Source organism: Cetorhinus maximus, chromosome 2 (genome assembly GCF_964194155.1).
Source record: "Cetorhinus maximus chromosome 2, sCetMax3.hap1.1, whole genome shotgun sequence".
Classification (NCBI taxonomy): domain Eukaryota; kingdom Metazoa; phylum Chordata; class Chondrichthyes; order Lamniformes; family Cetorhinidae; genus Cetorhinus; species Cetorhinus maximus.
This window is the reverse complement of record NC_135880.1, coordinates 47,737,177-47,751,838: the sequence shown is the minus strand read 5'-3', so window position 1 is coordinate 47,751,838 and position 14,662 is coordinate 47,737,177. Positions and strand designations below refer to the sequence as shown.

General features: G+C 44.9%; 1 protein-coding gene across 3 annotated transcripts in view; it reads left to right on the top strand.

Moving 5' to 3' along the window:
* Window positions 1–14,662, top strand: part of atg10 (ATG10 autophagy related 10 homolog (S. cerevisiae)) — a 283,355-nt gene that overhangs the window by 202,619 nt on the left and 66,074 nt on the right. For all 3 annotated transcript variants that reach the window (XM_078564572.1, XM_078564566.1, XM_078564578.1), the window contains one exon: window positions 2,464–2,561. In XM_078564572.1, coding sequence (XP_078420698.1) covers window positions 2,464–2,561 — 98 coding nt within the window. The remainder of the gene's footprint in view (window positions 1–2,463; window positions 2,562–14,662) is intronic.

The window sequence follows — 14,662 nt, the reverse complement described above, 5'->3', positions numbered from 1 at the left end:
GCCTTGCCTTTCAAGGCCATGTCTCTTTTGCTGCAGTCCTGGGCTGGAAGCATTGAGTGTGGCTTTAAATATGGTGCCTGACGTGTTGAAATGGCGAGGTGACGGTGTGGCAGGCGAATTCGAGCCTGCCCGCCATTGAAATGGCGTGTATCCCAGCAATGCATAATTAATGTGGCGGATTTGGGACAATACAGTGTGAAAAGCTGCCATTGCATGTGGCAGGTAAAATGTCTTTTTACCTGGCCGCTACCTCACTTAATGCAAATCTGGGACGATTCCACCTACCGTTTCAACCTAAGAGTCTGTCACTGTACTCATTGTGGCACTCACCAGTGCCTCCTCTCCTGTACTACCCAATTTGCCTTATTTTCTTTAAATGCACACTTTCCTTGCCAAAATACACTCCTGCAGTAAACCTCTCTAACTTACTTTCCATATCTTCTTGCTGCCTGCTTCCCCAAGTAAGTCTTCTCCTCGCATGTTGCCTCCCTGTATGCTTCCATTTAATACTAGGCTATACAATGCTTGCAGTCAAAAACAATATACACTGTAATCTCTCCAGTCTGGAATCCTTGGGACCAAGACATTTCTGGATTTCAGAATTTTCTGGATTATGGAAGAACGTTGGAATGTGTCCTTTATAAATGTTCTTTAATGCCTGTTAATCCCAGTGCATTCATAGTATACATCTGAAGACACCTGCGGTTATCTCATGTTCTTACCTAATCTGTACCCTCTACACGAGTGCTTCTCAAACTATTTCCCAATGTGACCTCATTTTAACACAATGCAATCAGCCCCACTTTTGGTCCAGTGCCTGCGAAGCAGAGTTTCCAGCTTGGAGTAAGGAGCCTGTACAACAAGCAGAAAGGAGCCGAAACACAGCAAAGTTTGAAGCTGCAACTCGCCTTCCCAGCACAGCTGCATCACCACCTGGTTTTTCTTGCACTCAGAACGCACCAGTCACTCAGAGTTACACTTGTCTGTTCTGCCTGCACGAAGTTGATACACAGATATCCCGGACCCGCTCGGCTCTCAGTACTAAATGTGTTTCCTAAGGTTTAAAAAGTGCTTTGAGCTCACGGTCCGCCCCTTGCTGTTTTGCAGCATCAATCCAGTGGGCCCAGGGTTCTCCTGCCAGACCCTCCAGAATGGATAGTTTCCTCGTCACAGTTACCATTGCTACCTCAGAGGAGGGGGAGATTGCCATCACCACATGAACTGCTCACCACCACCTTCTCAAGGGCAATTAGGGATGGACAATAAATGCTAGCCCAGCCAGGGGTGCCCACATCCCATGAATGAAATAAAAAAAAAAGAGACTACAACACCATGGGCTTGTTTGGACCTTGACTTACTGGTATCATCATCCTATACTCCATCTCTCTCAGCCTGCTTCACTCTACCTCTTTCATTTTCCTCCACCCCACTCACCTTGTTCCCTTCCATGCCAACCCACTTAATCTTATCCCTTACATTCACACATGAGAATCCATTTGACTTCATAATAAAATATTCAAGGCCTCTGGGCTTATGCGTTTTCTTCAATTGGAATGGAACAATGTGCTGATAAGGTACGTTGAAGTAAGTTGAGAGGAGACACATGTGAAGTATAGGCAGTAGTATGGGCATGTTGGACCAAATGGCCTGTTTCTATGCTGTAAATTCCAAGTAATTCTCTTAATTCATAAATGGTGTTCCACCCCATGACTTCTCCAGTTCAATTGTCAACTCTGAAGTGCCCAATTCGTAGATCATAAGCCAGAGTGCACATGGGAAAATTTTGGTGTGACCGCCTTGTTCTCTACTGTTTAAATTTATACTGCAAATCTTGTACCATCTCCAATATTTTTCTGTCCAGACATCTGCTGCATGTTGTTGCCTTGCAGCTATTTTTCCACCTATTCCTATTGCCTGTTCAAGCTCTTTCAGTCATCCAGCAATTCCTGTGATTCATTGTTCTCAGTGGCTCATCAAGGAGGATCATGTATGTCTGTAATGCAGCTTTTGTGGCTATTATTCACTATTGGGGGTGTGGAATTGGATCTTAGGTTGCATCATAAGAAAGAAGCTACAGCGGCTTGTCTTTGTAATCTAAATGCTGAAGTTGAATTATGATTTTAAATCACTGAAATAAGTTTGAAAAGGTCTGCTTTTCTATCGATGGCAACTGATTTCTCTTTTATGGTTCTGATGAAAGGTCAAAGACCTGAAACATTAACCCTTTTTTTTATTTCCACAGATGCTACCTGACGTGCTGAGTATTTTCAGCATTTTCTGTTTTTATTTCAGCTTTCCAGCATCTGTAAGTTTTTTGCTTTTGTTACTTTCACAGATGTCTGCTTTTTTTTTGTTAAAAGTAAAGGTGGAGAAAAAGACCTTACAGAAAGAATACACTGTGTGTAGTATTACCCTAATGTTGTAATTCATTCTTCAGAACTTTTTCATTTTTTAAAATCCTAGATGGCAAACCACTTGCATTAAAAGAAATTTGGGAAAATGCTCATGATTGCTACAAAGAACGCCTACTTCAAGGACCCTGGGGTACTATTACACAACAGGTAATCAATTATACATTTGAATACTTTGTGTCAGTGTTCACAAGTGAGAGGGATGACGTGGGTATGGAAATCAGGCTGAAGGACTGTGATATAATTAGAGAAATTAGCATAGAAAGGAAGGAGGTTCGAAGTGGTCCGGCAGGCATAAAAGTAGATAAATCTCCAGGCCCGGATGAAATGTTATCCCAGGCTGTTGAGTGAGGCAAGGGAGGAGATAGCAGGGGACTGGCAATAATTTTCAATACCTCTCTGGCCACAGGAGAGGTGCCAGAGGACTGGAGGACAGCCAATGTGGTACCGTTATTCAAGAAGGGAGGAAGGGATTAACCAGGGAACTACAGGCCAGTCAGTCTAACCTCAGTGGTGGAGAAACTATTGGAAGCAATTCTGAGGGACAGAATTAATTTACACTTGGAGAGGCACGGATTAATCAAGGACATTCAGCATGGTTTGGGGACCAGTAAGGGGAGGTCATGTCTGACCAATTTGATTGAATTTTTTGAAGAGGTGACCAGGTGTGTAGATGAGGGCAATGCATTTGACGTCATCTACTTGGACTTCAGCAAGGCTTTTGATCAGGTCCCACATGGGAGACTGATAACGAAGGTAAGAGCCCATGGGATCCAAGGCAATTTGGCAAATTGGACCCAGAATTAGCTGAGTGGCCGAAAGCAGAGGTGATGATCGAGGGGTGTTTTTGTGACTGACCATAAGACATAGGAGCAGAAATTAGGCCAATTGGCCCATCGAGTTTGCTCCGCCATTCAATCATGGCTGATAAGTTTCTCAACCCCATTCTCCTGCCTTCTCCCCGTAACCTTTGATCCCCTTACCAATCAAGAACCTATCTATTTCGGTCTTAAATACACTCAATGACCTGGCCTCCACAGCCTTCTGTGGCAATGAATTCCATAGATTCATCACTCTCTGGCTATGACTAGATGCCTGTGTCCAGTGGGGTTCCACAGGGATCGGTGTTGGGTCCCTTGCTGTTTGTGATATATATATATAAACGATTTAGACTTGAATGTAGGAGGGTTGATCAGTATGTTCGCGGATGACACGAAAATTGGTGGGGCGGTAAATAATGAGGAGGATAGCCTTAGATTACAGGAGGATATAGACGGGCTGGTCAGATGGCCTGATCAGTGGCAAATGGAATTTAATCCAGATAAGTGTGAGGTGATGCACTTGGGCAGGACAAACAAAGCATGGGAATACACGATGAATGGTAGGACTCTGGGAAGTACCGAGGATCAGAGGGACCTTGGTGTGCATGTCCATCGGTTCCTTAAGGTAGCGGGACAGGTAGATAAGGTGGTTAAGAAGGCATATGGGATACTTGCCTTTATTAGCTGAGGCATAGAATATAAGAGCAGGGAGGTTATGCTGGAACTGTATAAAACGCTGGTTAGGCCACAGCTAGAGTATTGTGTGCAGTTCTGGAATCCGCATTATAGGGAGGATGTGATTGCAGTAGAGAGAGTGCAGAGGAGATTTACCAGGATGTTGCCTGGGCTGGAGAGTTTTAGTTATAAGGAGAGATTGGATAGACTGGGTTTATTTTCTCTGGAGCAGAGGAGATTGAAGGGGGAGATGATTGAGGTGTATAAAACTATGAGGGGCATAGATAGGGTAGACAGGAAGGAACTTTTCCCCTTGGTGGAGGGATCAATAACCAGGAGGCATAGATTTAAGGTAAGTGGCAGGAGGTCTAGAGGGGATGTGATGAAGAGTTTTTTCACCCAGAGGGTGGTGGGAATCTGGAACTCACTGCCTGAAAGGGTGGTGGACGCAGAAACCCTCATAACATTTAAGAAGTATTTGGATGTGCACTTGCGATGCCATGGCATACAAGGCTATGGGCCTAGTGTTGGAAAATGGGATTAGAATAGTTAGGTACTTGTTTGACTGGTGCAGACTCGATGGGCCGAAGGGCCTTGTTTTGTGCTGTAGACTTCTATGACTCCATGGCTCCATGACTATGACAAGGCGGCTAAATGTTGAAGTTATCTAACTAGTTACATACTTCAATCAATGAATTTAAACAAAATGAATTATTGCTCACAACAGATTCATCAACAATCACTGTTCAGTTTAAGGCTGTGATCTCAGTGATATAGACGCTTAATGTGGTATCGAGTTTGCACTTTGGTGAAAATCTTTCAATTTGTTAAGGGTATTTGGGATAAAATTCAGTGGTTCTGCAGTGGTAAGGTGGCATGGACCCTGAATTGAAGAATGTCAATCCTGCCTCAAATTTTGAGGACAGAGTCTGTGTGGGGTGGGTGACCTGCAATGTAAGAGCACATCAGAGGTACCTGCCCCAATTCGCTAGGTGGAAATAGGTTGACCCTAGGCCCTTGCCACCCAACAAGTAAGTGACAGCCATAACGCTAAGCATAAGATAATCAATCCCCTTTGGAATTGATCATTTAAAAAAAATCATTCTCCAGATGTGGGTGTTTCTGGCAAGGCCAGCATTTATTGCCCATCCCTAATTTTCTTGAGAGGGTGGTGGTGAGTCTTTTTCATAAACCATTGCAGTCCATGTGGTGAAGCTCTCGAGCTCTCAGCTGGTCAGTGCTTCTACACTCTTGGAAGAAAGAACAATCTAATATGTATTTATGTAGCATCTTTCATGACTACAGGGCATTCTAAAGTGATTCACAGTTAGTGACCCATTTGGTGTGCAGTCACAGCTGTAATGCAGGGAAACATGGATGTAAAATGTGGAATATTGTTAGAAATTCCCAGAGACATGCCTTTGATGTACGGGTGTGGCAAAGAAGATCCACTTGTGCAACAACTTGCATTAATATAGTACTTTAATATAGGTAAACATCTCAAGGTGCTCATCAGATGTGAAATGTAAAAAATGATCACTGAGCCAAAGAATGGAATTTTTAAAATATATTCTTCCATGGGATGTGGGCGTCACTGGCAAGGCCAGCATTTGTTGCACATCCCTAATCGCCCTTGATCTGAATGGCTGGCTAGGCCATTTCTGAGGGTAATTAAGAGTCAACCACATTGCTGTAAGTCTGGAGTCACACGTAGGCCAGATCAGGTAAGGATGGCAGATTTTTTTCCCTAAAGGACATTAGCAAACCAGGTCGGTTTTCACGACAATGAATGATAGTTTCATGCTCACTATTAGCTTCGATTCCAGTTTTTTAAATGAATTCAAATTCCACCAGCTACCATGGTGAGATTTGATCCTGTGTCCCCAGAGCATTAGCCTGGGCCTCCGGATTTCTAGTCCAGTGACATTACTAGTATGCTACGATCTCCCCCTGAATATTAGGAGGAATGACGAAGTGGGTTTTAAGGAGATACTTAAAGGTGCAAGAAGGAGATTGAAGGTTACTTGGAAGGAATTCCAGATCATGCAGTAGATGATTGAAGGCATGACTGCCGGTGGTGGGTCAAAGAGTGTTTGGGGAATGTGCAAGAGGCCAGATTCAGAGGAATAAAGAGCTCTGAAGTGGTTATAAGTCTGGGGAGAGTGCTAAAACTAGGAAGGAAATTAAACACTACGTTGAGCATTTCAAAATGATGGTGTCGCGGGACTGTGAGTGGAACTTGGTGCAGGATAGCATATGTGTAGCCAGTTAGGAGTTTTGTAGGAGCCAACATGAACGGAAGGTGGAAGACGAAAAGCCAGTCAAGAGATCATTGGATGAATTAAGTCTGGAGCTGGCAAAAGCATGGGAGAGAATTAAAAACTCGGAACACCAAAGCCATATTCATCAGTTCTTGCCGCACGTTCCAGACCCTAGCCAACATTTTCATCCTGCTCCCCAGTTGCAGACTCAGGGGTGGAGGCAGCCGATGTAGAGAAGTGAAAGTAGATAGTTTTTGTGATGGAGTGGTTATGGGGTCAGAAATTCAGCCCAGGGTTGAGTAGGATGCTGAGGTTTCTGGCTAATGTGGTTTAGTTGGAGGCTGTGTCTGGGGAGGCTATATGGGATAGAAATGGTGGCTAGGGTATGGAGCTTGTTGCAAGAGCTGAAGAACATGGCTTCAGTATTCCCAGTATTTAACTGGAAGAAACAGTGGCTCATTCAAGACTGAATGCCAGATGAGCAGTTTACCAAAGAGAGTGGAAGGCACAAAAAAAATAGAGGTGGGTGTCAAATGTGTACTTGTGAAAGTTGACCCAATGCCTACTGATGATGTTGCCCTGGCGCAACATATAGAGGAGGAAGAGGAGGGTGCCAAGGATATATCCTTGGAGAAACTGGAAATAACAATCTGAGCATGGGAAAGGAAATTATTGCTAGAGATGCTCTCACTCTGATTGTATAGGTAAGAGTGGAATGACCCAAGAACAGCCCTACTGAGCTGGACATTGAAGAGCAGCATAGGAGGAACTTCATATGGGCAACCATGTCAAAGACTGCAGAGATGATAAGGAGAGATAACAAGCCATGGTCACTGCCACAGAAGACATCACCTATGACCTTACTTAAGGCTAGTGGCAGGGATGTAAACCTAATTGGAGATTTAAGCATGGAGTTGAAGAAAAGATGGGCACTGGTTTGGGAGGTGACAACACATTGTCAGACTTTGGGAAGGAAAGGGAGTTAGGAGTGGTAGCTGGCAATAACTAAGGATTCAAGGGTAGGTCTTTTGATCAGGGGATTGATGACTGTAGTTTTGAAAGGAAGGGAAAAGTGCCATTGGTGGCTGTGTCTTCCCCCACCAAGGCTGCACACTCTGGAAATTCCTTCTTAAACTCCTCTGCCGCTCCATCTCCCTTTCCAATTTTAAGTTGGTATCCACTGTTTTTTCCTGTCTACATCTCCATGAAGCAACTTGGAATTTAATTTTACATTCAATTCACTATAAAAATGCTGTTGTAGCACTGGGGAAGGAATGATGGTCAACAGTTTAGCAGGAATGCGGTCAAGGGAGCAGGAGGTCGGTTTCATGGATGTTGATGTGCTTGGAGAGGGGAAATGGGGACATAGGAGTGAAATAAGAGAAAGACACAAGTTCCATGATAGGGTAGTAGAGACACTGCAGAGAAGTTTAGCTTGATGGCAAGGTTGTAAGGAATGCAGCAGAGGCAGCTGACTAGATGGAGATTAAAAAGTCTACTTGTTACTGAAGATGAAAGCAGACAAGGCAGAGGAGAGGGGTTTAAGGAGGCAGTTGACAGTAAGGAAAGTGGCGCCTAGGTTATCTTTACCCTCCAGAATGATCCTGGAGTGGTGGATGGCTTTAGCAAAGCAAATTATAGTCTGCTGGTATAATAAAGGCAAAATACTGAGGATGCTGGAAATCTGAAACGAAAACAAATAATGCTGAAAAAACTCAGCAGGTCTTACAGCATCTGTGGAGAGACAGACGGAGATAACATTTTGAGTCCGTATGACTCTTCTTCAGATCTAAAGGGAGGTAGAGGTGTGGTGAAATATGTACTGATTAAGGAGGGGTGGAACCGGTGAAGCTGGATAGAAGGCCAGCGATAGGTGGAGGCAAAGGAGAGATGGCAAAAGACGTCATAAACAAAAGGTCAAAGAGTTGTTAATGGTGGTTGTACTGGCTGAAGGAGGTGCTAATGGTGACATTAAGAAATCGAAATGTGATAACGGCCAGACCAGGGTAAGCACCCTAGAAAGTGACAGATAGCCCTAGTGGGGGTGGGGTGGGGGAAGAAAGATCAAAAATAGGCTAAAAGTTGGGGATAAAACAATGAATGAAGATGGGAATGAATTTAAAAAATAATAATAATGAAAATAAGTGGGGAAAAAATTAATGAACATTTTTTAAAAAATGAATATGGAAAAAAGGGGAATGAAAACAGGGGGGTGGGGATGGAGGTGAGAGTTCATGTCTCCTCCATCCCCACCCCCCCCTTTTTTCATCTCCCTTTTTTCCATTTTCATTTTTATTTTTTAATTTTCATTCATTTTTTCCCCACTTATTTTTATTATTATTATTTTTAAAATTTATTTCCATCTTGATTCATTGTTTTATCCCAGCTTTTAGCCTATTTTCGATCTTTCTTCCCCCGCCCCACCCCCACTAGGGCCATCTGTCACTTTCCAGAGTGCTTACCCTGGTCCGGCCATTATCACATTTTGTTTTCTTAATGTCGCCATTAGCACCTCCTTTAGCCAGTACAACCACCATTAACAACTCATTGACCTTTTGTTTATGATGTCTTTTGTCATCTCTCCTTTGACTCCACCTATCGCTGGCCTTCTACCCAGCTTCACCGGTTCCACCCCACTTAATCAGTCTATATTTCACCACATCTCTACCTCCCTTTAGATCTGAAGGAGAGTCATACGGACTCGAAACGTTATCTCTGTCTCTCTCTCAGATGCTGTCAGAGCTGCTGAGTTTTTCCAGCATTTTTTGTTTTCCTTACAGTCTGCCTGTGTTTGATATGATTCAGCTGGGTCTGTTGATGAAGGGCTAAACCAGTTATGTGCCAGGTAAGCTCAAGTCTGCACCTCTTGGACTTGAATGGATGAAGATGGAGGCCGTAGCAGGACAAGAAACTGAGATAGGAAGAAATCATCAACAATTAGGCATTGCAAAACTCAGTGCAAAACTCAAGATGAAAGAAGGGAAAATATCATGGTGAGAGACTCAGGTGGGACAGGAGAAGGGTGGAACAAGTTGAGGTGCTCTCGGGAGAATGAGGTACCAGAGGAGTCAGGGTACAAATCAAAGTATGATTTGGTGTTGAAAGTCATGCTGCCACTGTACTAATTTGGGCAGGCTAGGTTGTGGATAGTGTAGCCTGGCAAGGAGGTTCTAGTAAGGAGCACAATGTCAGCATTTGTGATTCACATTTTAGTCAAAGTTGTTAGGTCAATGAAATCATTACAATAAGGTTGTGGATGACAAGGTCCTTGTTGTGAATGAATGGACATTCTGAAGGGAAATGATGAGATGGGCAGTGATGGTTGATCCATTGGCAAGTGAAGGTTGTGACAGGGAAGAAGTTCTAGCAGGTTTCTGCAAGCTGGTGTGCTGGGCGAGAAGGTAGATAAGGGAGGAAGCTGGGACAGTTAGGATTATTGCTTGTAAGGAGGCAAAGAGTGATGCCTTGATGGGCCTTTTGGAGAATGCCAAGAGAGGCACAGAGTGCAGTGGGATTGAAGCCTGGGATGGTGTCAGGAAAGTAGCATAGGCATAGAAGCAGGGATAGGTTGGTATAGACAGTGTGGAATGATCTTGCAGTGCCCACAAGCCAGTGACTGGTTGCAGGAGTGGATCCTGGAGCTGTTTAAAGGGAAACATGTCAGCAGAAACACTGCTAGATGTTGTCCTGTGAAAATGGAGGACTGAGGAGTAGAGTCAACTATCAGCCAGCAGAGGTTGATGTAGTGGCCCAGCAGAGATGTCTAATGACTTGAGGTATCAGCTGTACACAGCAGCATTGTTGGCAAATGGTTGAATTGAAAAAAACAGAGTGGAATCTGCAGGTAGCCTTGTTACTCCCATTTTCCAGCCCTCAGTTGACTGATGCCTCCAGGGCTGAATTGCAACTTTGGGCTTACGATTATTGCTTATCATTTGCAAGTCAAACAGCTCCTCATTAGTTAATTTCCTCTATCTGCTCTGATTGCAAAGGAATTCCCATGGGCAGAATTTTATGTCCTGCGAGCAGGCATGCACCCAACCTTATCGGGCGTAAAATCACGGGAGCACGCAAAAGTCGGAAGTGGCCCACCGACAATTAAGAGGGCAATTAAGCCCATTAACGGTGCAATTGACTCTGATTTTTCGTGGCCCGTCCAACCTTATGGTTAGCGGACAGGCGAATCGGCAAGGTGGCCTTTGCATTTTTCATCAAACCTCATCCAAGGGCGGTATGAAATTTCCACTATGAAATAAATAAAAGTAAATATCTGTGGACAGCACTTTTATCAGCTATATTTCCAGGTGCTTGATTGTGATGCTTGGACAATTTTTTGCAGCTTTTTAAACGTTTATTTAATCATTTCAGGTCTGCAGCTCCCTGTCTGCCTTCAGGGAGCTTTCACTCAACGCTCACCCACGCCCATGGAAACATCATCGCCCACCCTCTTCCCTCCCCCACCCTGGCAGTGCTGAGCTTTTCAGCGCAAGTTTCACGTTGGCTGGGCATTAATTGGCCAGCCAGCGTGAAATCGTGGTCGGGGGCCGATTGCAGTGAGGGGCCCGTTTCCCAAACGCTCCTGGGCCCGATTGCACACGCCCGCCAAAGGTAAAATTCCGGCCCATGACTTTTCCTTTGCTAAAGTTCCAAGAAACTTGGTTCCCTATTTGGCGTCAATTATTTCTTGCTTAACTGCTTTAAACTATTCATAGAGCACAATCATGTCAAAACTCTATATTGCTTTCCTACTGTGAGACTCTCTTCTTCATATTCCTGGAGGAGAGTGTAGGAGAAAGATTGTTGTCTCATTTGGATTGCACTCTCTCTATTTAAATCTTTATTGTGTCTCTCTTTTATTGAAGTTTCTTTGCCTTCCTGCCTCATTCTTTCTGAGCTCGAAATCCACCATCTTTGATGCCCCTCCTCCTCCTTGACTGTGTGGATTGTTAAGTCAGGCCCCCATTCGTGTCCTACACTGATTTTTCGATGGGCAGTTTTAGATGAGATAAAGAGATCTTACTGCAGATATGCGCAACCCACATTATTATATGTGAAACTTACATCTAAATGTGTCATTTTTTTAATTCATTCATGGGATGTGGGATTTGCTGGTTAGACCAGCATTTATTGCCCATTCCTAATTGCACCTGTGAAGGTGGTGGTGAGCTGCCTTCTTGAAATGCTGCAGTCCATGTGGTGTAGTACACCCAGAGTGCTGTTAGGGAGGGTGTTCCAGGATTTTGACCCAGCAATTGTCAAGGAACGGCGATACAGTTCCAAGTCAAGATGGTGAGTGGTTTGAAGGGGAACTTCCAGGTAGTGGTGTTCCCATGTGTCTGCTGCCCTTGTCCTTCTAGATGATAACAATTGAGTGTTTGGAAATTGCTGTCTAAGGCGTCTTGGTGAGTTCCTGCAGTGCATCTTGTAGATGGTACACACTGTTGCCACTGTGCGTCAGTGGTGGAGGGAGTGAATGTTTGTGGATATGGTGCCAATCAAGTGGGCAGCTTTGTCCTGCATGGAGTCAAGTTTCTTGAGTGTTGTTGGAGCTGCACTCATCCAGGCAAGTGGAGAGTATTTCATCACGCTCCTGGCTTGTGCCTTGTAGATGGTGGACGGGCTTCGGGGAGTCAGAATGTGAGTTACTCACTGCAAGATTCCTAGCCTGTGACCAGCTTTTGTAGCTACAGTAATTATATGGCTAGCCTAGTTCAGCTTCTGGTCAATGGTAAATCCCAGGATGTTGATAGTGGGGGATTCAGTGATGGTAGTGTCCTGAAATCTCCAGGGGCGATGGTTAGATTCTTTCTTGTTGGAGATGGTCATTGCCTGGCACTTGTGTGATGTGAATGTTCCTTGCCACTTGTCAGCCCAAGCCTGGATATTACCCAGGTCTTGCTGCATTTGGACATGGACTGCTTCAGTATCTGAATGGTGCTGAGCATTGCGCAATCATTAGCGAACATCCCCACTTCTGGCCTGATGATGGAAGGAAGGTCATTGATGACGCAGCTGAAGATGGTTGGGTTGAGGACACTACCCTGAGGAACTCCTGCAGTGAAGTCCTGGAACTGAGATGATTGACCTCCAACAGCCACAACCATCTTCCTTTGTGCTAGGTATGACTCCAACCAGCAAAGAGATTTTCCTCCTGATTCTCATCGACTCCAGTTTTGCTAGGACTCCTTGATGCCACGCTGGGTCAAATGTTGCCTTGATGTCATGGCCAGTCATTCTTACCTCTGGAGTTCAGCACTTTTGTCCATGTTTCAGCTAAGGCTGTAATGAGGTCAGGAGCTGAGTGACCCTGGCAGAACCCAAACTGAGCGTCAGTGAGCAGATTATTGCTAAGCAAGTGCTGCTTGCTACCACTGTTGATGACCCCTTCCATCACTTTACTGATGATAGAGAGTGGACTGATGGGGTGGTAATTGGCTGGGTTGTATTTGTCCTGCTTTTGTGCAGAGGACAGACCTGGGCAATTTTCCACATAGCCAGTGTTGTAGCTGTACTGGAACAGCTTGGCTAGGGGCGTGGCAAGTTCTGGAGCACAAGTATTCAGTACTATTGCCTGAATATTGTCAGGGCACATAGCCTTTGCAGTATCCAGTGCCTTCAGTTGTTTCTTAATATCATGTGGAGTCAATCGAATTGGCTGAAGCCTGGCATCTTTGATGCTGGGGACCTCTGGAAGAGGCCAAGATGGATCATCCACTCGGCACTTCTGGCTGAAGATTCTTGCAAATGCTTTAGCCTTATCTTTTGCACCGATGTGCTGGGCTCCCCTATCATTGAGGATGGTGATATTTGTGGAGCCTCCTCCTCCAGTGAGTTGTTTAATTGTCCACTACCATTCATGACTGGATATGGCAAGACTGCAGAGCTTATATCTGATCTGTTGGCTGTGGAATCGCATAGCTCTGTCTATTGCTTGCTGCTTATGCTATTTAGCATGCAAGCAGTCCTGTGTTGTAGCTTCACTGGGTTGACACCTCATTTTTAGGTATGCCTGGGGCTGCTCCTGGCATGCCCTCCTGTACTCTTCATTGAACCAGGGTTATCCCCTGGCTTGGTGGTAATGGTAGATTGGGGGATATGCTGGGCCATGAGGTTACAGATTGTGGTTGAGTACAATTCTACTGCTGCTGATGGCCCACAGCACCTCATGGATGCCTAGTCTTGAGTTGCTGGATCTGTTCAAAATCTATCCCATTTAGCATGGTGGTAGTGCCACACAACATGATGGAGGGTATCCTTCAGGTGAAGTCGGGACTTCATCTCCAAAAAGACTGTGCAGTGGTCACTCCTCTTGATACTGTCATGGACAGATGCATCTGCGGCAGGCAGGTTGATGAGGATGAGGTCAAGTATGTTTTTCCCTCTTGTTGGTTTCCTCTCCACCTGCTGCAGACCCAGTCTAGCAGTTGTGTCATTTAGGACTCGGCCAGCTCGGTCTGTTGTGGTGCTACTGAGCCACTCTTGGTGATGGACATTGAAGTCCCCCACCCAGATAACACTCTGTGCCTTTACCACCCTCAAATTGGTGTTCAACATGGAGGAGCACTGTTTTATCAGCTGAGGGGGGATGGTTTGTGATAATCAGCAGGAGCTTTCCTTACCTGTGTTTGACCTGATAGCATAAGACTTCATGGGGTCCGGAGTCGATGTTCAGGGCACCTCCCTCCTGACTGTATACCACTGGGTTGCCACTTCTGCTGGTCTGAAGTGCCTATAGGACAGGGCTTACCCAAGACTGGAGATGGTGGTGTCTTGGACAAAATCTGTAAGGTATGATTCTGAGACTGTGATTATGTTGGGCTGTTGCTTGACTAGTCTGTGAGGCGGCTCTACCAATTCTTGCACAAGCCCGCAGATGTTAGTAAGGAGGACTTTGCAGGGTTGACAGGGCTGGGTTTGCAGTTGTCGTTTCTGGTGCCTAGGTCGATGTCAAGTTCCTTCCTTATTGACTTGTTTTTAGTGGTTTGATACAATTGAGCACCTTGCTAGGCCATTTCAGAGGGCATTTAAGAGAAAACCACATTGCTGTGGGTCTGGACTCACATGTAGGCCAGACCAGGTAAGGATGGCAGATTTCCTTCCTTCAAGGTCATTAGTGAACCAGTTGGGTTTTTAAGACAATTGACACGGTTTAATGGCATTTGAAACCGGGTCTCCAGAGCATTACTCTGGGTCTCTGGATTACTAGTCTAGCGACAGTGCCATTATGCCACCACCCCCACTACTCATGCCCAGTAAGGATATCATATTCCTAACTTTCATGATATGGACTTTAGTCAATGTGGACTTTTAAAAATTGTTAAAAATGTTGTCCAAGATGGCTGCCAAGGTTCCGGTAATCTTTTGTGATCATGTCTGAACATGCTTCTGCAATGTTTTTAAAATGTAAATGACCATGGATGGAATGCCTTTCTTTGAATGGACGTACCACGAAAACCATCTGTGGAATTCACACCTCTATTGTTTGTGGGCTTAT